The 25,014-nt window shown below is 34.4% G+C and overlaps 1 protein-coding gene across 7 annotated transcripts in view; it reads right to left on the bottom strand.

The window, feature by feature from the left end:
* Positions 1-25,014, bottom strand: part of JAM3 (junctional adhesion molecule 3) — a 99,640-nt gene that overhangs the window by 63,688 nt on the left and 10,938 nt on the right. For 3 of the 7 annotated variants that reach the window (XM_056794653.1, XM_056794654.1, XM_056794652.1), the window contains exon 2: positions 22,785-22,932. The exons of the other annotated variants lie outside the window; for them this stretch is intronic. In XM_056794653.1, the coding sequence (XP_056650631.1) occupies positions 22,785-22,791 (7 nt within the window). In that variant the 5' untranslated portion in view covers positions 22,792-22,932. The remainder of the gene's footprint in view (positions 1-22,784; positions 22,933-25,014) is intronic. 7 annotated transcript variants of the gene reach the window in all.

Raw genomic sequence — 25,014 nt, 5'->3', positions numbered from 1 at the left:
ACTAGGAGTCAGATATGGTTCTGGTTTCTAGGAATATCAATACAAAAATAAAACATTATCTACCCTCAAGGGAAATTTTTTATTATTATCTTATTTTATTAATATTACATTTTATATTATTATCAAATTCTTACTTCAAATCATAAATTCAAATTTTAATACTAGTGGCTGAAAACATTTGGGTTCTGCTTTCTGAGAAAAGTAAAATAGGCTTATCATTGGTAGTTTGGTATCTGTCTCTTGGAACCCCTAGATTGCTTCAAAGCTCAGCTTAAGTATAACCTCCTATACAAGCCTTTCTTGATCATAACACCCCACTCCCCAGTTGTTACCTTCTCCCCAATTTATTTTTGTGATAGAGTGGATTGAATCAATCACTCTGCCACCACTTTAAAACATCTATCTTAGTGAGGTGAAATGCCTTTATGGAATCAATTAATCAACAAAAACTAAGTCCTTAATTTGGAAGGAGTCATTAAGAGAATGAAATTATGCAATAAAGTATAGTAGGACTTGTTGAGAAAACTCAGAAATGTCTGTAAGGTTGTATAACATAGTAAGCCAAGTTGTAAACTAAGAATTCAAGCAGGCCCAACTCAGTGGTGGCAGAAGTTTTAGCCAAGGATCTAAATGGACATCTCTTGACCAAAGAATCACCTTGTAAACTTCAAACGGGCAGTGGCTTTTTGGGAGCAGTGTACAAACTAGACATAATGAAGAGTAGCAGCTTCAAGACCCTACAAAAATCCTAGCAGAACTAAAGGCAAGGAAATTTAGGAATAAAGTGGAGAGATTTGCTAATACATTAACTTTTGGTCTTCTTACTGGTGAGATCCTTGTCTGTTAGGCAGCGATATGGTATAGTAGATTGTGCTACAAGTCCGGAAGAACTGAATTCAAATCCTACCTCAGACACTAGCTAGGTAGAAAAGTCATTTAGTCTCTCATACTTTTAGTTTCCTCAACTACACAATGGAGATAATAATAGCCCCTACCTCACAAGCCAAGTTGTAAGGATCAAATGAGATATTATATATACTGTGAATCCTTAAAGCATTTTATAAATGATACCTACTACTACTACCACTACCACTACTACTACTACCATTACCAATATAATTCTTTTAAAGAGTGGCCCTCACCCCAGTATTACTAAGCACCAAGAGATAAAGATCCTAGAACATTCTTTAATCTGTTAAGCAAAGGTATTGGGTGTGAAATATCCAGCATAAGTATGGTACTAGTGGCTGCCACAAACTTCAAAAGAAGATGCTAGCTAGCATTCCAGCATTCCTAGGTGAAACAGTCATGTTGCCTTGATTTTTTATGGCAACAATGACATGAGCTACTAAGAAGTATTTTTCTCAAGTTCTCAGATTTATGATATAATACTAACACTTTCTTTGTATATATACCATTTCATTTCGAAATCAAGATTTGTATCAACCAAAGGCATTCTTACAGCAACAAATTCAAGGATACTCTTTCATCTTTTTTTTTATTATGTTTGCTGACTACATTAAAATTTGCAGGTATCTTCCTTCCCCTTCCTGCACTATATATGTCTATATAAACTCTTTCATGTTTCTATTTAGCAGTTCTTTCTCTTCAAATGTTAATTCTGTACCTGCATATAATTTTCTCTTGGTTTTATTCATTTTACTTATCCTAATTCCATGTAGCTCCTTCAATATTTTTTTTATTTATTTTAGGTATATTAAATTCTGAAATACCGCCAAACCTAAATGATTGAATAATCAATCAAGAGGCACTAATTAAGTGCTTGCTCTGTTCTATGCACTGTGTTAAGTTTTAAGAGAAAAAAAATTTCTAGCATTCAAGAAACATTGGGATGAATCTCATAGGAAATCTGAAAAGGACAAGTAAGGAAGTCTCGAGAGCATTCTAGGCATAAGAGATAGTCAATGCAGAGGCATGAAAATGGGAGATATGTCACTGGTGAGGAACAATAAGTAGGCAGCATAAATGATCCTGATATGTGACCGCTGTTAATGACTGAAATTATTTTGAGAGATTGATTTTGATAAGAATAACAACTTATTGATTAGGCTAGTATTATTACCTAATTCAACTTTAATATGATATGGTTCTATATAAGACCTTATATTTTCCTTTTTTTATCATTGCTTTCACATAGCCCATTGATTCTTAAATTATCTAGAACAGGAAGAGAAAGGAGTTTACCTATTTCTCAAATGTGCATGTCTCTTTCACAAAAACTGACTGTATATTAAGGTATAAAAATCCCACAGAAAATGCAGCAAGGCAGAAATATTAAATGCAACCTCTTTAGGATCATAATTCAATAAGAAATTACATTCAATAAAGGACCCTTGAAGCACTGATTAAAAAATTAATTGGAAACTAAATAATCTAATTCTAAAGAATGAATGAGGACTTCCGGGTAAACATGGCGGCAGTCTAGACACAGGACTCTTCCTGTTCTCCTCACCTACCGATATAGACTACTTCAAAAGACAAAAAAAAAAAACGAAATTCATATGAACGAAGGGGCTCTACAGTAGGGCGCAGGATTGAAGGTACATGGGATTTGGGTATTTCCACACTATAAGGGGGTGAAATAGCTCCTGCCAAAATGTGAGCTGATCTACCCTCCCCCACCCCACCTACAGAGCCAGAGTCAGAGCCAGCACTCGCCACAATCAGTGAGTGAGCGAGGGGCACCTCTAGGTCCTTGGCAGCTGACTAAGACCACCAAGGACCTACCCCTGAGAGCAGCTAGACCAGAAACTCCAGCAGGCTGAAGAGCGCAGACCATGGCACTCACAGGAAGATAGCACAGAGGAGGGCAGTAAATAGCAGAAGCTGCAGAGATTTGAGAGCATGCCTCAGGCAAAATCCTTGCTCCTTAACTCTATACACAGAGAGCCTACCCATCTCACTCAGCTTTCTGACTAAAAAGGGAATGCAAAACATCCACAGTCTTCACACACAAATAGTGCCCAGGAACAACAACCTCTCTCCACCAAGAAAAACAAGAAAGGGTTAATCCTGGAAATTTTTTTATGGAGGAAAAACCAAGGCTATAGGGGAAATAGAAGAGGAAATTCAAATAAATGCACCAAAACCTTCCAAAAACAATGGAAACTGGCCACAAGCTCTTGAAGAATTTAAATTGGAGCTTATCAAAAAGATGGAAGCCTTCTGGCAAGAAAAGTGGGAAATAGTTCAAAAAAAGAAAATAACAGTTTACAGGACAAGAACTCCCAATTGGAGAAACAGCTGGAAGCCATGAAAAGTAGGATACACCAAACCAAAAAGGAAAATCAAAAGATTATAGTAGAGATAATCAGTCCTTAAAGACAAGAAATAGGCAATTGGAAGACAATGATCTTACAAAACAGCAAAAACTAATAAAGCAAAGTCAAAAGATTGACAAAATAGAATAAACCATAAAATAACTCACGGAAAAGATGATGGATCAGGAAAACAGAGCATGAAGAAGCAATTTGAGAATCATTGGTCTACCTGAAAATCCAGAAATAAAGATAAATCTTGACATCATACTACAAGAAATCATCCAAGAAAACTGCCCTGATGTTCTAGAACAATGGGGCAAAATTGAAAGAGTTCATAGAACACCCTCTATGTTAAATCCTCAAAAGACAACTCTCAGGAATGTAATTGCCAAATTCGAGAGCTTTCAAGCTAAGGAGAAAGTTCTACAAGAAGCCAAAAAGAGACAATTCATATATTAAGGAGCACCAATCAGGATTACACAAGACCTGGCAGCTTCCACACTAAAGGACCACAAGGCTTGGAATATGATATTCAGAAAGGCAAGAGAATTGGGTCTTCAACCAAGGACCACCTATCCATCAAAACTGATTATATACTTCCAGGGGAAAGTATGGGCATTCAACTAAATAGAAAATTTCAAAGTATTTGTAAATAAAAGACCAGAACTAAGTGGAAAGTTTGATATCTAAACACAAAGATCAAGAGAAACATGAAAATGTAAATACGAGAGGGAAAAGGGGAAAAATGTTTTTTCATTCAAACTTTCTTCTTTAAGGGCTACAATAACATCAAATTATTTATATTAAAATTTGGGGAAAATGTTATTTGTAATTCTCAAAAATTATATTCACTATTATAGTAATTAGAAGAATCATTCACAAGAAGAGATTGGGGTAATAAGCTCTATAAGATGATATGCAAAAAAAGAAAAAGGGAGGAGGGGAATTGAAGATGGCACCAAGAGATACTTGAAGAAATAAAATAAATAGGATAATCTTTATCACACAAAGATACACATGGGAAGGGGAGAGGAAGAATACTCTTCAAAGAAGGAGAGGAAGAGAGTGCTAATAGGCAATACTTAAACCTTACTCTCAGTGAAATCAATTCTAAGAGGGAAGAGCATCTAGATCCATTGGGGTCTTGAATTCTATTTTATCCTACAGGAAAAGTGAGAAGGGAAAACTAAAGGGGATGGAGGGGGGAGGGAGTACAAAAATGGAGGGAAAGAGCAGGGAAAGGAATGTAACAGACCCTAAAAAAATAAGAAGGGAACAAGAAGGGAGGGGCCAGAAAGGGAAGCATATTAAGGGAGGGGATTAGGGAGATTGATTAAAATAAAACCACTGTTTTAAAAGAATATAGCAAAAAGAGAAAGGAAAGAACTAGGAGAGGATATCAAAATGCTGGGGAATACACAAGTGACAATCATAACCTTGAACGTGAATAGGATAAACTCATCCATAAAATGAAAACAAATAGGAGAGTGGATTAGAATCCAAAATCTTACCTTATGTTTTCTACAAGAAACACACCTGTGGCGGTTAGATACTCACAGTTATAATTAAAGGTTGGAGCAAAACCTATTGGGCCTCAACTGAGAGAAAGAAGGCAGGAGTTACAATCATGATATCTGACAAAGCCAAATTAAAAATAGATCTGATTAAAAGGGATAGGGAAGGTAGTAAATACATCCTGATAAAAGGCTGTGTAGACAATGAGGAAATATCAATAATCAATATGTATGCACCAAATGGTATAGCATCCAAACTTCTAGAGAAGAAACTAGTGGAATTGAAGGAGGAAATAGATAGTAAAACTATCCTAGTGGGAGACCTGAACCTACCACTATCAAATTTAGATAAATCAAAAAAAATAAATAAATAAAGAGGTAAGAGATGTGAATGAAAACTTAGAAAAATTAGAGTTAATAGATCTATGGAGAAAAATAAATTGGGACAAAAAGGAATACACCTTCTTTTCGGCAGCACATGGTACATTCACAAAGACTGACCATGTACTAGGTCATAAAAACATGGGAAACAAATGCAGAAAAGCAGAAATAAGGAATGCAACCTTTTCAGATCGTAACACAATAAAAATAATAATCAGGAAGGGCACATGGAGATTCAAAACAAAAATTAATTGGAAATTAAATAATATTCTCCAAAATTGGTTAGAGAACAAATCATAGAAACAATTAATAATTTCATTGAAGATAATGACAATGATGAAACATCCTTTCAAAATCTCTGAGATGCAGCCAATGCAGTACTCAGGGGAAAATGTATATCCTTGAGTTAATATATTAACAAATTAAGGAGGGCAGAGGTCAATGAATTGTACATGCAAATCAAAACACTTGGAAGCAAACAAATTAAAAATCCCCAGAAGAAAACTAAATTAGAGATCCTAAAAATTAAGGGAGAAATTAATAAAATCAAAAGTGAAAGAACTATTGAACTAATAAATAAGACTAGAAGCTGGTATTTCAAAAAACAAACAAGATAGACAAAGAACTGGTCAATCTAATAAAAAAAGAAAACCAAATTAACAGTATCAAGATGAAAAGGGAGACATCACCTCTACTGAAGAGGAAATTAAGGCAATCATTAAAACTTATTTTGCCCATTATATGGCAATAAACATACCAATCTAGGTGATATGGATGAATATTTACAAAAGTATAAATTGCCTAGATTAACAGAAGAAGAAAGAATTCTTAAATAACCCCATATCAGAAAAAGAAATTGAACAAGCCATCAAAGAACTCCCTAAGAAAAAATCCCCAGAGCCTGATGGATTCACCAGTGAATTCTATCAAACATTCAAAGAACAGCTAATCCTAATACTATACAAACTATTTGACATAATAAGCAAAGAGGGAGTTCTACCAAATTCCTTTTATGACACAAATATGGTACTGATCCCAAAGCCAGGCAGGTCAAAAACAGAAAAAGAAAGCTACAGACCAATCTCCTTAATGAACATAGATGCAAAAATCTTAAATAGGATACTAGCAAAAAGACTCCAGCAAGTCATCACAAGGGTTATTTATTATGATCAGGTGGGATTTATACCAGGAATGCAAGGATGGTTCAATATTAGGAAAACCATCCACATAACTGACCATATCAACAAGTAAACCAACAAAAATCACATGATTATCTCAATAGATGCAGAAAAAGCCTTTGACAAAATACAACACCCATTCTTACTGAAAACACTAGAAAGTATAGGAATAGAAGGATCTTTCCTAAAAATAATAAACAGTATTTATCTAATACCATCAGCCAACATCATCTCAATGGGGATAAACTAGATGCAATCCCAATAAGATCAAGAGTGAAATAAGGATGCCCATTATCACCTCTATTATTTAACATTGTACTAATAACACTAGCAATTAGCAATTAGAGAAGAAAAAGACATTGATATTAAAATTGGCAATGAGGAGACCAAGCTATCACCCTTTGCAGATGATATGATGGTCTACTTAAAAATCCTAGAGAATCAACTAAAAAGCTAGTGGAAATAATCAACAACTTTATCAAAGTTGCAGGATACAAAATAAACCCACCTAAGTGATCAGCATTTCTATGTATCTCCAATGCATCTCAGCAGCAAAAATTAAAAGAGAAATTCCATTTAAAATCACCTTAGACAAAATAAAATACTTGGGAATCTATCTACCAAGACAAACACAGGAACTATATGAAAACAACTATAAAACACTTTCCACACAATTAAAACTAGATCTAAACAACTGGAAAAACATTAACTGCTCATGGGTAGGATGAGCTAAAATAATAAAAATGACCATCCTACCCAAACTTATTTATTTAGTATCATACCTATCAAACTACCAAAAACCTTTTTTACTGAATTAGAAAAAACCATAACAACGTTCATTTGAAAAAACAAAAGATCCAAGGATATTCAGGGAAATAATGAAAAAAATGCAAAGGAAGGTGGCCTTGCAGTCCCAGATCTCAAACTATACTATAAAAGCAGTGGTCATCAAAACAATATGGTACTGGCTAAGAGACAGAAAGGAAGATCAGTGTAATAGACTTGGGGTAAGTGACCTCAGCAATTCTATAAGCCCACAGATTCCAGCTTTTGGGACCAAAATCCACTATTTGATAAAAAGCTGCTGGGAAAATTGAAAGACAGTTTGGGAGAGATTAGGCTTGGATCAACACCTCACACCCTACACCAAGATAAACTCAGAATGGGTGAATGACTTGAACATAAAGAAGGAAACTATAAATAAATTAGGTGAACACAGAATAGTATACACGTCAGACCTTTGGGAAAGGTAAGATTTTAAAACCAAGCAAGACTTCAAAAAAATCACAAAATGTAACATAAATAATTTTGATTACATCAAATTAAAAAAGCTTTGTTCAAAGATAACCAATGTAACCAAAATTAGAAGGGAAGTAACAAATTGAGAAACAATCTTCATTACTCAAATTTACAAAGAGCTAAATCAATTGTACAAAAAAAAATCAAACCATTCTCCAATTGATAAATGGGCAAGGGATATGAATAGGCAATTTTCAGTCAAAGAAATCAAAAGTATTCATCATAAGCACATGAAAAAGTGTTCTAAATCTCTTATAATCAGAGAGATGCAAATCAAAACAACTCTGAGGTATTACCTCACACCTAGCAGATTGGCTAACATGACAGCAACAGAAAGTAATGAATGCTGGAGGGGATGTGGCAAAGTCGGGACTTTAATGCATTGCGGAGTTGTGAATTGATACAACCATTCTGGAGGGCAATTTGGAACTGTGCCCAAAGGGCGATAAAAGACTGTCTACCCTTTGATCCAGCCATACCACAGCTGGATTTGTACTTCAAAGATATAATAAGGAAAAATACATGTACAAAAATATTCATAGCTGCACTCTTTGTGGTGGCAAAAAATTGGAAAATAAAAGGATGCCCTTCAGTTGGTGAATGGCTGAACAAATTGTGGTATATTTTGGTGATGGAATACTATTGTGCTCAAAGAAATAATAAAATGGAGGAATTCCATGGGGACTGGAACAACCTCTAGGAAGTGATGCAGAATGAAAGGAGCAGAACCAGGAGAACATTGTACACAGACTGATATACTGTGGTACAATTGAATGTAATGGACAACAAATGAAGATGAAATTAAAACAATTCTTAGGAGTTATTTTGCCCAACTTCATCCCAATAAAACTGGTGATCTAAATGAAATAGATGAATATTTGCAAAAAATAAAGTGCTCAACAGAAAATAGAATTCTTAAATAATCTATCATAGAAAAAGAAATTGAACAAGTCATGAACGAGCTCCCTAAGAGGAAAAAAAAATCTCAGGAACAGATTGATTTATAAACAAATTTTATCAAATAGTTCAAGAGCAATTAATTTTAATACTATAAAAGCTGTTTGAAAAAACAGATAAAGAAGTCCAAATTCCTTCTATGACACAAATATGATTTTAATACTTAAGCCAAGGGAGAAAAAAGCAGAGAAAGAAAAACTTATCGACCAATTTCCCTAATAAATGCTGATACAAACTTTTGAAGGAGAACACAAACAAGTAGATTATAGCAATATCACGAAGATCATTCATTATGACCAGGTAGGATTTAAACTAGGAATATAGTGTTAGCTCAATTTTAGGAAAATTATAAACATTACTGCCCAAATCATTAACAAAAACAAAAATTATATGACTAAGACAACTGATGAAGAAAAAGCTTTTGATAAAATACAATATCCATTCCTATTAAAAACATTGGAAAGGATGGAAATAATTTTTTCTTAAAATTATAAGTAATATTTAAGAACAAAAATGTCTGTAATAACAGGAGAAAAGCAAGAATGTTCATGATAACCATTAGTACTTTATATTGTACTAGAAATGCTAGTATAGCAACAAGAAAAAGAAAGTGAAGGAATAAGCATAGGCACAGGGGATTAAAACTAGTGCTCTATGCAGAAGATGATATACTTACTGAATTCTGAAAAATAAAACTAAAAAACTAGATGAAACAATTAATTATTGCAAAGTTGAAAGATGTAAAATAAACCCACACAAATTGGCACTTCTACATATTGCCAACAAAATTAGGCAGGAAAATTTAGAAAGATAAATTTTAATTAAAATAACTGCAGACAGTATAAATTACTTGAAAATCTATCTTCCAAAATATGAACTATATTAACACACAAAATATGCTTCATACAAATAAGGACAGGACTAACAATGGAGAAATAGTAACTGATCATGGGTAGGCGAAACCAATATGATAAAATGAGAATTTTAAAATTAATTTACTTATTTCATGTCATACCAATTAAACTATCAAAGGATTATTTTCTTTATTTTAAAAAATTTTTACAAGACATACTTTTAAATTTCATCTGCATTGACATCACCATTTTCTTAAGATTTATACAATAAAAATAAATAAGCCCTTACTTATAGTATTTGCTTATTTCTTTTTTCATATTTCCTTCATTTATTTTTAGCATTCACTTTTTTTAGATTAATTAACTAATTTAGAATATTTTTCCATGATTACATGATTGATGTTCTTTCTCTCCCCTCTTGTCTCCCTGCTCCCTAAGCTGACAAGAAATTCCACTGGGTTATACATGTATCACTGTTCAAACCCTATCAAAGGATTATTTTACAGAGCTAGAAAAAAATAACAAAATTCATCTGGAAGAACAATCAGGCATATAAAGGAAATCAAAGGAAAAAAATGGAGGAAGGGGACTTAGCAGTTCCAGATCTCAAACTATTCTACAGAGCAGTAATCATCCGAACAATTTGCTACTAGACAAAAAATAGAATGGTTGATCAATGGAATAGATATAGTATACATTATATAAAAGTGAATTAGCACAGTATCTTAGTGTTTAATAAATTCAAGGATTCCAAGTATTGGGGCAAAGACTCAGAGACAAAAACAGCCAGAAAAACTGAAAGTATCCTTGTAGAAACTAGACATAGACCAACACTTGACATGGTATACCAAGAAATTTTTTAAATGGGTACATGATCTAGCCATAAAGTGGTATTTCAAACAAATTAGGGGAACACAGAAAAAAATTACCTGTCAGATCTATGGATAAGGAAGCTCATGATGAAAGAGAGGATCATGGAATATAAAAAATAATTTTGATTACATTAAATTGAATAGATTTTTAACCAGTCTAACCAAAATTAGAAGTTTATCAGGAAACTGGTCGGGGGGGGGGAGGGCAGGGGTCGATAGCAGTTTTCTCTCATAAAAGTTCCATTTCTTATATATAGAGAGAGCTGAGCCAAATTTATAAAAATAAGAGCAATTCCCCAATTAATAAGTGGTCAAAGGAGATGAACAGGCAGTTTGAGAGAAAAAAATCAATGCTATCAATAGTCATGAGAAAATACTCTAAATCATTAATTAGAGAAAAGTAATTTAAACCTCACACCTATAAAATTAGCCCAGATAACAGAAAAGAAAAATGACAATGCTAGAGTAAACATGAGAAAATAGGTGCACTGGTTGGTGATGTGTGAATTAATCCAATATTCTGGAGAACAATTTAAAACTATTCCTAAGAGTTATAAAACTGCGCATGCATTTTGACTCTGCATCATAATTTCTAGATTTATAACCCAAAGAGATCAAAGAAAAGAAAAAATATGCTACAAAAAGATTTATAGCAGTTCTCTTTGTTGTTAAAAAGAATCGGAAATTGAGGGAATGCCCATCAATTGGGGAATGGCTGTAAGAAAATGTATGAAATGATGAAGGGGATAGTTTCAGAAAACCTGAAAAGACTTGTATGAACTAATGTGAAGTGAGCAGAACCAGGAAACCAATGTACATAGTCATAGCAATATTGTAATAATGATCAATTGTGAAAAGCTCACAACCATGACTAAAATAATGATCCACCACAATTTGAAAGTATTCATGGCTGAAAATTGTCATCCACTTCCAGGTGGAGAACTTGAACTCTATGGATTGAAGCATATTGTTTTTTCTCTTTCTTTTTCTTTTTTACATGGCTAATGAAGAACTATGTTTTGCATGACTACATATGTATAAAAGATAGATATCTCATGTCTTACCTTCTCAATGGATGAGAGAAGAGTGAAATGAGGAAGAAAATTTGGAACCAAAACTAAAAATAACAAAAAAAAGAACATGCAAAAATTGATGGGATAAACTTTTCATTAAGAAGAGTTCATATCTAGTTTTCATAGCCAGTATCTAAAGAAAAATATACTTATTTGTAATGTATTCTGAAAAAAGACAGAGAAAATGTACCAAAATATACAAAATCTTCTATAATTCACAAATGCCCTTTGTTCCTTTCATATTAAAACAAGCTACCTGTATATTCAAAAGCCAGTAAGTTTGGAAAAACAAATTCCTAACTTTTTTTTTTTTACTGGTGCACAGAAGCATAGATCTAGAGCTAAGAAAGTATTTTAAGACATCTGCTAGTTTTTCCATTCTCCCATTTTCCAGATGAGGGAACTGAGACCTAGAGGGGTAAAATAACTTGCCCAAGGTCATACAGATTATGTGGCACTTCCAAGATTAAAATACATACCTTCTGACTTTAAATCTAACACTCTCTTTAGTCTATTATGTCTCTCTGCAATAAGTTCGGTAACATCTTTATACTAATTTGAAATACACAGTTGAGCAAAAATAGGCTGTTTTATATATACATATACATATTCATACACTCACATAAAGGAAGTCAGGTGGACAGTATGGGGCTTGGAGTAAGCATTGAATTCAAATCCAGCCTCAGAACTGTCTGAGCTCTGTGAATCTGGGCAAGTCACTTAACCTCTCTCAGCCAATGAAACATCACTTACCTCACAGGGTTATTGTAAGGATCAAATTAGTTAACATATGGAAAGCACTGGGCAAAGCTATATAAACAGCTATTAGCCAGAATTTTATAATTATACTTGTCAAATCAAATAATTGAAAAGAAATAAAAAGTAGTCTAGAACAAAACATTAGAAAGGTGTTCAGTTCAGATACTTATACCACTGATCTGCTAGATATCTTGGGATTTTTCCTTCTAAGAAAGTGACCAATTATAATAATTTTTATGCCTACTTCAGAAGAAAACTATATAATGATTAAATATTCATTATGCAAACTTACTAGAAATAATATCTAAGTTTAAAATCCAGGTCTCCAAAAACATCTGTGGAAAGTCCCTTTTCTCTCCCCTGTGTTATAAAATGCTTCCACCACCATCCAATCCCAATCCTCTTCTTCTGTACTAGACAGACTCCTATCTAGTTCATGATATCTTTGCCACCCAATTTAGCAAAAGTGTTGCCAAAGAACAGATTACAATGCCCTCCAAAGACTGCTTTCAGTTCTGTCCTGTTATATAGAACCCACTCAAACTAAAATTTGAGTTCTTTTTGGTGATTGGTCATGTCCTACCATCAGATAAGTCAAGTTTCTTTAATCATAAAATGGGTATTCCATTAAACATGTTGATGTAATGGTGTTTATCAAAAAAGAACTTGGAAGGAAACAAAATATAATTTGTGTAATTCAAGATGACTCTAATACACAATTTACTTAATAAGATGTATTATAATTCATAAAAATGCAACAAGTATTGAGAATTGCAGTATTAAATTTTTTATTCAGTTAGTTGCTCTAACCTTCTAGCCTCTTTTATTGTATTGTTTACTACTGATAGATTGCAAACACCTATGGTAGAAAACTCAAATTCTCTCATTCCATGAATCAATAAAACATGGTCAGAACTAAAGTTATTTAACAGTCCAATTTTATCTAAATTGAGAGATTTCAAAAGATTAAAAGACCCCAATAAATACAAAGCAACATACTCCGTTAGCACTTTGTAGTTTTGAAGTGGTACACAGCTTTCTTAGTTGCAAAGCTATCATAGAACACACTCAGACTGATAATCAGGTCATACAAAATTGGATAAACATTCCCAAATATTAAATATTAAAGAACACAGATTTCAGAATAGAAAATTAATTATCATAAAAGAGCAAATAGTTCCACTGGGGGTTTCTGCTTAACACAGGGCTTTTTTCCTACTTATTGCCTACTGATTTTTATCAAATCTTATTCTTTCCTAATATTTTTCCTTTTTATAACTTTGTTCACATTCCCCAACTCAAATTTAAATTTCTACATACTAAAGTACAGATACCAATATAAAAATGAAAAATAACAGATGTGAAATTAAACAATTGAACAAATATACTTTGGATAGCTACTGTGTAAGTTAGCTTTGAGCCAGGTAACACAGGGAAATTAAAGCAAGTTTATGTGAAAATTCTTGGGAATAAATAAATGAGATTAAGTGGTTACATGGAACAGTAGCTGACATTTTTAAGATTTTCAAAGTGCTTTATATGCATTATCTCATTTAATCCTCATAACAAAGGCAGATGCATATGTTATCTTCATTTAACAGAAGAGGAAGTTGAGGTTTGGTGTGGATAAGTAACTTACCTGTATTCACAGAGCTAGTAAGTACCAGAGGTAAAAAACAGACACCAGAAGAGTCAAGAAGGAATCTCAGAGAGGAATTATGCCAAGTCTCATATCCCTCTGGGCCCAAGGTATCTTAAACTGAATATGTTCAAAACTAAAATCAATGTATTTTCCCCAAAGTATCCCTCTTCCATATTTCCCTGTGTTTGTAGAAAGTGCCACCTTTCTTCAAGTTGTCTGGTAATAGCAGCATTATCTGATTCATCTGGCAACCAGAAGTCAGACTGCAAGTGATTAAGAAATAAGAGAAGAAGTGAAGACAAAGAGTATTTATTTTAATGTACAAGGGAGAAGAGATATATAAAAACAGCCTGAGGGGATGGTAGGGCCACACACACACACACACAATTTTTTTTAATGGAGAACATTTAGGCCTAATTGTAGACACAAGAAAATGAGAAAACAGGGAAAGACAGAAGATTAGAGGGCAAAAAATAACTGAGGAGGCAATCTGTCAGAACTAAAGGGAGACATCATGGTCACAAAGGCCAGATAATCAGAAGCAAAGAAGGAAAGAGAATGAAGGTTGGCCAGCTTGGGATGGAGAATGAGGTATGGGTTGGAGGCTAAGCTAACAGGGTCTAGATCAGGTGGTAACAGTAGTTTCTGAGTAATGATGGTAGAGGGATAAAAGTATGCCAACTCTCCTTCTAGAACCAGTTATGTAATGGGCATGAAAGGGCATTAGTGAAGGTACAATCTTTACTGAATAAGATAGCCAGACATGCATTGTCTTGAAAGTCAGGTTTCTGAAGGTGACAGAAAATGGAAGGATAATAATATAAAGAAATCTACAACCATGGGACTATTAATAGGAAATTCCACAGAGCACAATGGGTGGGGCAGACAGTCTGACTAGGGTAGTATGGGAGGGCTGAGAGAACTAGAAGTGGTTTAATGTGGGGGATGATTTATTAGGCAACTGAGGTTCCCTACCTCCTGAAACTAGTAGACTAGAAGAGGTCTTTGCAGTTCCTTCTAGTTTTCTATAAAGCCTAGAAAGAACAGTTAGTAATGTTATAGGATTATAGAATTTTAAAAGCATCTTACACTAACTGCCAGGTCTATAATGAGATAGAATTCAAGGTTCTATTAAACTCCCATGGGGACTTCTACCCACAGGCAAAATAGTTCCTTACTTCTGTAAGCTCTCAGTCAATTCATGAGGTAGAGGCAAATATAAACTTATGGGAAGGAATCAGTTACAATTATTAGATTTACAACATATTAATGCTTTGACTAATTTCAGACGATAGATTCATTTCAACATGTCTTAAAAAATGAGTGGCTACTGGCCTTAGATAAGAGACGTTTTATTTAAAGAGTTGCAATATGATCATTTGATTCTTTTTTTCTTTCATTCATTTATTCCTCTTCTATGCAACATAGGAGATTAAAATGTTATTTCTCTAACTCACTGAACTCTATTTGGCATAGTGATCTTAGGGCCTAAAAATATTATCCCTTCATCTTATCAGATGCTATTCGGTTTGGTCAAAGAAATATTACAAGTTCCCTCCTTGAGGCTGCTTATATCTTTGAAAGGGGAAAAAAATCTGTTGAGCCACATGGAATTTTTCCTACTTTACCCCATGCATACTGAATAACTATTTATGTAATATATTGTTTATTTTTAATGTAAACCCACTAGTTTACATTGGCAAATGTTTTACTTAAAGTTCTGCTGGAATTTCCACTCGACCCTTCAACTATTCAGGGTTTACTAGTTTAGCCATGAAAATTTCCTCCAGGCTTAAGAGGTCTAATCTTTTCCCAAAAATACTATTTGGACACTTTTAGGACATAGAAATGTCAAAAAGAAATGTTGATCTGTTTTGACTCTGTGCTCCTGAAACTTAAAACTAGCATTTTATTTTATTACAGAAATTCGACAGGACAATAATCAGAACTCCAGAATAATTCCCTTTCTACTTGGAAAAAAGTATAGAAAACTGCTAACTCAACAACACCATTTGTAAATGATTTCTCTGTAAGAACAAAGTCTAAAATTGAGCTTATATCATGTAGCTCAGGAATATCAAGACATTATTCAACTTTAGAAAGAAGCTCTCATTAGAACAGAGGTGTCAAATATACAATGGGGCCTATTACACACTAGTGCAGCCAAATCAGATTAAAATCTAATTGGGAAATATTTGACAAAATAAAAATACAATAGAACATAAATAATGTTTCTATATGGTTTTCTAAGTCAAAGATGTAGCTTTAGAAATCTTTATATATAGCTTAGTAGCCTGGATTTCTATTTGAGCTTGATACCACCAGTCTAGAGAGTAACCAAACAATATGTGGAAACAAAAAGAAAAACTCTGTGTGTGTGTGTGTGTGTGTGTGTGTGTGTGTGTGTGTGTGTGTGTGTGTGTGTGTGTGTGAGAGAGAGAGAGAGAGAGAGAGAGAGAGAGAGAGAGAGAGAGAGAGAGAGAGAGAGAGAACAGAGGAGTTTTATTCACTCATTCACACCCTGTGGAAAAAAATTTTAAAAAGGAGTAAGCCCATTAGCAATTCAAGAGTTTAAATTAAAGTATAGGAGACATTTGTGGAAGGAGGATGACCTATAACAGAATAAGATGGAGGTAAAGGGGAGAAAAGAAAAAAAAAACCTCTTTATCTCACCTACCATGTCAATGGAGCTACTGGACCAGTACCAGAGGGGAACAGGGACAAATGGATATAGAAAGAGAGTCACATTAGAGAAAAAACTTCAAGGCAACTGAGAGTCAGCTATGAAGAGGAGCAGATATTGAATCCAAGGGGAGTTGCAGAGATGTTTTATGCAGAAAGGGCTGCCAGACCAACAGTTATGTATTTATACCTTTGCTACCTGTGTCTTATTTCTACTATATTAAAACTTTGAACCCATTCTTCCCATGGACACTATGTTTTAATAGGCGAGCGCACTTCAGGTTTTGTAACAACTAGTCCTGCTATACCATGTTAGAAGATATCTTTGAGAAGAACTAATAGTCTTTACTGTTTAATTGTTCATGAGAAGCACATCAGTAAGGGCTGGTGAGAAATAATGTAAAAGGTTGTGAAGATTATATTTAGCTCTCCCCTGATTATAACAATGAAGATACTTAGCTCTTCCTTTATTGGGAAAATTGAATTGTAATCCACAATCAATTTTTAGATTTTAATTCCCAAAAGGTGGTAACTCAGTATTTGAAGTAGCTCTACTCATTGTAACCACAAAGAGGTGCGAACTAACTACAAAAGGTGCAACATAACCAAAAAAGGTATAATCTAACCAAAGAAGGTGTGAACTAAAGAGTGGGCAATCCTGGAGAGGAGCATCTACTGTGATTGGTAGACATGAAATTTAGGGGAGGTGACACAAGAGAAAAATATCTCTTAAAAAAGGACCACAGAGGCCAGAAGGATCATTTTGATGAGATTTGAATATTTGAGATTCGAGATAGTTGGAAGAACTCTGACTCATTGTTGGACTGTAGGATCAGCCTCTTGAGCTTGAAGTGAAGAAGAGTCACTCGGAGGAGAGACTGGAAGACAGACACTCAGACTTGGCTGTGGAACTGGACCCCAGGGGGAGCTCATGCAGGAGACCTCAGACTGTTTTCCTTTTAGACAGTCACCATGGTGAGTGAAAGGTTGACAAGGCCCATTGTCTTGAGACTCCTTTCCCTGATTAGAGCCTTAGAATTTCTACCTAGCTCAGAGGAAGCAGAGCTTTTCTCTTTCTCATTCCTTAATATCTTCCTTCCATTGTAAAAATAAAACTACCATGAATTACATTTTATTTTAGTAATTCATTTTGGGATTAGAAATTAAATCCCTGGTGACCACCAAATTATTTATTAAATCCACCCAAAATAATCTAACAAGGTACATAGCTGAAAGGGTACAATAGAATCAAAGGTAACACACCTTTCTGGAAACCCTACCTGCAAATCTGTGGGTTCAAACTGGTGTAGTAGCTCAAAGGGAATGTTATATACATATCATTAACTAAGAATACAAAGCAATACCATATTTCTCATCTGCCAGGAAAGGCTTTAATTGAAAGAGATATTTTTAGGAAATAAGGAAATCTTAAGATATTTAAATCTATTCAATAATTTTTCCAGTTTCTTATCTAGACTAATAAGGTTCCTCAGAGCTAGACTTGTCTTTATGTCCTATAGCCCCATCAATAAATCAAATCAGCTAATATTTGCTTGAACAAAATCATTATTGAGAACATACTACTGCATTGTAAGAAACAACGTACAGATTAATTTTTTTAAATGTGTAAAGAATATATTATAAAGATAATGAAGAGTGAAATGAGTAGAACCAAGAGAACATTATATATAGCTACAGATTTAATATTTGAAGATTAACTTGTGAATGTTCACATCCAGAGAGGAGAAGCAGATACATGAAAGATATAATCTATATATTGTAAAGGATAATTTTATGGTTGTGACCTAAACTAAATTAATTATTGGTCACCAGGGATATCCCAAATAAAATACCCAAGTCAGCTGGAAATTTATGGTGATTTTAATTAACATTGAGGAAAGAAATTAAGAGAAAGAGGAAAAGAGTCAATTTAAACTGCTCAGGCTCAGGCTGAGCCAGGCAGGAGTTCAAGACCTTGGCCACTGTCAAGGAAGCTGTCTGAGGGAGTTCCTCCAGGCTTGAGTTCCAGGATTGAACTGGTGCCCAGGCCTGCTCACAAGAAGTCACCAGCCAGAGCCACCTCTCTGGGGAAAGAGTTCCTGAGAGTGGGAGAGACACCATAATATAGAGACCTTTCCTCTTGTATCTCCTCCTCTAAATTTTCACATCTACCAATCACACCAAAGGCTTTTTCTCAGTACTGCCCATTCTTTGGTTCTCATCTTCTTTGATTAGAATAATCTTTTGAGTTAATTAATACTTCTTTGTTAAGTTCACCTTTTGTTAGTTACTTGACCTTTTTGTGATTAATTTAACCTTTATAGTTACTTAACACCTTTTTTGTATTAAGATCTAAAAATAGACTTAGCTTAAAGTTCTAGCTTCACTATAAGGTAAGAGCTAAGTACCTTCATTGTTCAATCAGGATATTACAACTTTATCTTCACCATAAGATAAGATCTAAGTAGGGTGGAGTAATTTAAAGTTCACAATCCCCCCCCTACCCCACCCCCCCACCCCCATTTTGTTAGACTAAGTATCTTCATTGTTAAAATCAAGAGATAGAAAAATCCAATCTTCACAATACTTTGGAGGGGAGAAGGGGAATGAATAAATAAAACAAAGTTTTTTTTTTTAAAAAGAACATATTACATACAAAGCACTATGCTTGTCGCTAAAGAGATCCAAAAAAAAAAAAAATAGTCTCTGCCTCTAACATGTTCTCTGGTTTGGATTACAAGTACACAAAATTTTCCATAACAACAAAAGTATGAATAATTTAAGACAATGATAGAAAAACTTTCAGTGTAAAATATGATTCATCAATAAATGAATCACATAGCTAATAATTGTTATAAGGTGTTTAGAGAAGGGCAAGATCAATTTCAGCCTAGAATGGTCATAGAAGGCTTTATATAAGAGGGGGGAAATGAGCTGTCTTAAAAGAAGGTAAGGATGCATAAAAAATGAGAAAAGGAGCAAGCCAATAACTAGGGAATGGCTGAACAAAATGTGGTATATAATGGATTACCATAATGAATTATAAATATGAAGAATTTTACTCAGGCTTTCCTAACTATTAAGAAATAGTCAAGTATAAGAATAGAAATGAACAAATACTGTCAGTTGCAATCATATTAGGTATTTTGCTTCACTTTTTTTTTGAAGTAGCAAAATATTATGGGGATAGGTTTATTACATGTAATCTTAAGAAAATATATCAATAAAATGATTTTTTAAAGAAAAGGGGCAGAGTACTCTAGCTAGGTTGAATAGCACAAGTAAATAAGAAGAGGTAGAACAGACCATAAGGTAATGTACTAGGCCCTAAAGGAACTATCTTGCCCTCAAAGGGCTTTCAATGTAGTTAAGACAAATTAAATATGAAGTTAAATAATTATAATGCAACATAAATTTCTGATAAATATTTAACAGGTGCCAAATATTCTGGGAGTTCTTGGTGATCATTTCTAGCTTGGAAGTATGTAGGGGAGATCCTGGAAGACTTTAAGGAAGAGATAACATCTAAATGGGGTCTTCTTCATAATAGACAAAACTGGGGCTGTGATTCCAGGAGGAACTGAATGAGCAAAGGCATATGGGCTAAAAAATGTGAGGTATGTTCATGAAATAACAAAATAGTACAGTTTGTCTGGAATACAGAATATGGAAAACACAGTAGTAATGTGAGTTCAGTAGTAATGTGAGTTAAGGTAGAAAGGCAGGTTGCCTATCCTAGTTGTTAAGAATCTTAAAAGCCAGGTGCCTGAACTTTATTCATAAAAAATGGATTATTACTGACATTTTGAGCATGAGAATGACACAGAACAGTACATGTGAAAGGTCACAAAAGATGTATTATGCAAGATGAATTAAGATACTGGAGGAGGAAAGACTAGTCAGTAGGCTATTGAAATGATTGAGGTATGAAATAGAGGGATTAGACAGGCATTGGGCATTTAGAAATATAGATGAGGTAGAAGCAAAAGATATTGCTGAGCTGCAATCAACAGGAAGCTATATGCTCTGGGTATAATGAACATGGTCTAATGGGAGGGACACCAGGCTCTGAGTTCAAATCCCACCTTTAACACTTACCTATGTAACAAGTCACAAACTCCCTGGGTCTCATCTATTTAGGGTAGGAGTAAATGAGGAAAAAGTAGTGGGGCTGCATGATCTTTGAGGTCTCTGACAGCTCTCAATTACAATATTGTGAACAAGTACCCAGACACCTTCCAAATGTATGAAAAATGTGAAATTATACAAAGTTAAGCTCTCATACCTTCTAAGGAGAAAAATCAATAATATTCTAGGATCTAATGTCACTTCCTCTCTGTCCCCTATGTACAAGAAGGGTAAATAAAGAAGGTCCTCTTCCTGTAATCTGGGAAGGCGAATCCAGTGATTTTCCCAGATGGTGAGTCAATCTTAACAGGAAACTAAGAGTTTCAATCAAGCTCATCAAATGATAATCCAACTACAGCTGAAAAGGATGTGTCACAAAGGTCAAAGTTTGGGATTGAACTCAAGCTTAATATTCTTTCCCAAAGTTCATTAAAAGCAGTTCACAAATGAATGAGAAGAAAATGTGCTGATAACTAAGGAATGAAAGCAACAAAACCTTTAACAGATTTATTTTGAATGTGCAAAACTTACTTGACAACAAGGACAGAGAACAGAAAAGCTGTGAGTTAAAGAGAGAACTAAACATATTCCTCCTCCAGGAAAGTTTCTTGAGTTCACTCATAGGAATATTTTGGCATTATCTGAAAACAGCATGTGGGATATTAACCATAAGGTAATGATGGGAGAAAATATTTGTTCTGGCTTCAGTAAGTCCCAACCCTTCCTCCTTAACCCCAAGTCAGTGTTATAAAACAGACCTACTAGAGGCCTGTTCTCTCTGAACCACTGCCCTAGCTTAAGGGAAAAGAAGAGATCAACATCTATTATAAACAGAAATCTAGGTAGATGGAGGAGGAATTCAGTCTCCAAAACTAACAGGAATCTCATCTCTTTATTTCTGTTTTTCCTCTGCCTCAATCCTGACCCCCTGGAGACTTACTGGTTTAAAATGAAATATTTTTTTAAATCCCCTGGCTTGTCTTCTCAAAAATTACATGCATACTTTACTTTTTAATTTGAAGCTGATCCATAATTCTCTGATCTATTTACAGAAAGAAATATTGAGAATATATAGAGAATCTGAACAGGTGTTTTGATATAAATGATCACTTCTCTAATTGTTAAGAATATGGGAAGCCTAGGGGGCAGCTGGGTAGCTCAGTGGATTGAGAGTCAGTCCTAGAGACGGGAGGTCCTAGGTTCAAATCTGGCCTCAGACACTTCCCAGCTGTGTGACCCTGGGCAAATCACTTGACCCCCATTGCCTAGCCCTTACCACTCTTCTGCCTTGGAGCCAATACACAGTATTGACTCCAAGACGGAAGGTAAGGGTTTATTTAAAAAAAAAAAAAGAATATGGGAAGCCTAGTTTAACAAAATTAATATTAGGATAAATAGAATAATTTGAAATCCTACTATTTTATACTCCTACAAATGTAAAGAGTACTATTTGCAGAAGCAGCTTTAGGAAAAAATCATTCCTAACCTGTACCTCATTGAGATGCCAAGCTTTAGAAATATACAACTTCAGTCCTGAATCAAATCATTCCAATGAAGTGTCAATATACCTCCACTGGGAAAATAAAAATTGGATACTTCTAGAACTGAAAATGAATTATCATAGAATTAATCATCTGCCCCTTTTTCACAATTAGCAAGTATAAAGAGATCCTCCCAAATATTTCAGCTACAGTTACACCATAGGGTAAGGAAATGAGAGCTGATAGCTAATATCTACTCATTTAATTCTAAGTATTATTCACAAGGGTGAACTGATAAATTCTTTAAAAAAAGAAAAAAGCTGAAATAAAAAGGACATGGTAACTGCGTTTTACAAATGAAAGACATGCAAATACTCCTTGCCAAACTTAGTGTCCTTTCATGACAATTTATTTCTGTACCTAAAAACACTTCATTCAGCCAACATTAATTATCCAATGGCAAACATGAATATTTAGCCAAAATTAACTCTCCAGTAGTAAACATGAATAAAGGATGTTTTAGTGATAAACAGTATGAGAAAGGTGGATTTTAGATCACTTCCAAGTAACTTGAATTAAAGGTAATGTCATTTCTCGAAAGTCCAACAGTGAAAGATGTTCACATGCAGCTAGGTAACCTGAGGTGGGACTGGAAAATCCCAAAAGACTTAATTCTATAGTACCATACATCTTTCCTCATCTGGAGGAAAAGCTGGGAGGCTTCAAATAAATGAAATCTTTCAGAGAAGATGAGTGATTTTTTTTCCCCTCAAAAGTACATCCATCTGAGATTTTCAGTGAACCAATTTTTCATTCTTGAAAATTCTGTGCCTAAGAAGAAAATGGATAGAGGGTCTAGAGTTAGTTAAGACCTGAGTTCAAATCCAGATTCAGACATTGTTATTAGCTGTATGACCCTTGGACAATCTACTTAACTTTTGTTTGCTACAGTGTCCCCATTTTAAATGGAAATAGTAATGGCACCTATGCCTCAGGGTTGTTATAAGGATCAAATGGAGATTGTGTGTGTGTGTGTGTGTGTGTGTGTGTGTGTGTCACAGTGCCTGGCACACAGTCTATGCTATATAAATGTTAATTATTATTTTATTATTACTATTTTTGAAGTCAGCTTTCAGGGCAGGCTGCTTCTGGGTTTTGCTTCTTTGAGCTTTTCAGAATTATTACTTGTTCTAGGTAGTTGCTCTAAGGAGAATATCTATAATTCTTCAGGCTTTGAAGAAATGTTTTTTATCATTGTACTTTACAGAGTAAATGATTATTTAAGAGGTTGAATTAGGGACGATAGTAGGCTCTTGGGGCTAAATGGAATCAAGAGATTGTCTCCCATAACTACCACTTTCTAAAAACACCACTAAAGAAAGAGAATTTTACAGTAGTTTTGGAAAATGCATTATGTAATTGCAGTGCCAAATCTTGGTCCCAGAAAAGAGATGATCAAACACTTTCATCCTCTCAGTTGAGAACTGAATAACTACAGGTTTAGAATGTTGAATATCCTGTTAGATACAATCCCTATGTGGAATTTTTGCTTAATTGTTTTTCCTTTGTCACAAGAGAAGGTTCAATAAAATTGAGGGTATACAGGAAATGTAATGTGAAAACAAAAGAAACCAATAAATCTTTTTATTAGCAAAGAAAAAGAGAAAACACATTATAACCTTCCCTTATAGGCAGAATATTTTTGTTTAAATTGAACCTAAATCTGTCACAACTTAAATGTGCTTTCAAAGAATATTAGTCATGTGATATTCTCTTCCTATATCATGAGATAACGTATGTGAATAACTTTGCAAAACAATACATATTAATCACTAGTATCTTTAGCCATTTTTTATGTTCCTCATTGACTCTGAAAAAAAAAAACAAATTTAAACCATTACTTTCTATCTTAGAATCAATACTAAGTATTGGTTCTAAGACAAAAAAAAAAAGCAGTAAGGATGAAGCAATTGGGGTTAGGTGTCTTGCCCAGTGTCTGAAGTGAGATTTGAACCCAGGACCCTGCTCTATCCCTAGGCCTGACTCTCAGTCCACTGAGCCACCTTAATTCTCTTGCTCTATAAATCTGGATTAAGTCTGTCAATAAACATTTAATAAGTACCAGGAACTGGGATAGGGGTACAATGAAAGGTAAGAAACAATCTCTGCTCTCAAGAAGTTCACAGTTTAATGGGGGAAACAGCATGCAAACAATTATGTACAAGCAAGCTATTTATAAGATAAATTGGAAATAATCAATATAAGGAAAGTGTTAGAAGGTTAAGCTTTTGGATGGCACTGGAAGGAAACCAAGGAAGCCAGGAAAGGAGAGTATTCCAGGTGTATTGAGGATAGCTAGTGAAAAGGTCCAGAGTTGCAAGATGGAATATCTTTTTTTGACAAACAGCAAGGAGATAAGGTTATGCAAGGCTTTGAATGCCAGAAGATTTTATATTTGATCCTGGATGTGACAGGGAGACACTGGAGTTTACTGATAGGGTGGGAATGACATCAGACCTGAGCTTTTGTAGCTGAGTAGAGGACTAGTGGAGAAAGACTGGTGTCATCAGGGAGACTAACCAGTATGCTATTGCAATTGTTCAGATGTGAGGAGATAAGGGCCTATATCAGGGTGGTGGTGGTGTCAGAGGAGAGAAGGGTGCTTTTACAAAAAAATGTTATGAAGGTAGAATCATCAGATCTGGACAACAGAATGGATATGGGGAAATAAAGGAGGTGAGATATTTGAGTATTCAAAATTATTTACTCTCTTTGACTCTTCCCTCTCTACCTTGAAAATTCCATTCTTATTTATAGCTTCAAACTACTATTATTCAGAGAATTACAGATCAGTGTCTCTCAAAACTTGCATCTAATGGATTTTTTCCATTTGTGAAGAAATTATTAAAATAG

Source organism: Monodelphis domestica, chromosome 4, assembly GCF_027887165.1.
Source record: "Monodelphis domestica isolate mMonDom1 chromosome 4, mMonDom1.pri, whole genome shotgun sequence".
In the NCBI taxonomy this organism is placed as follows: Eukaryota; Metazoa; Chordata; class Mammalia; order Didelphimorphia; family Didelphidae; genus Monodelphis; species Monodelphis domestica.
This window is presented reverse-complemented; position numbering and strand designations above follow the sequence as displayed.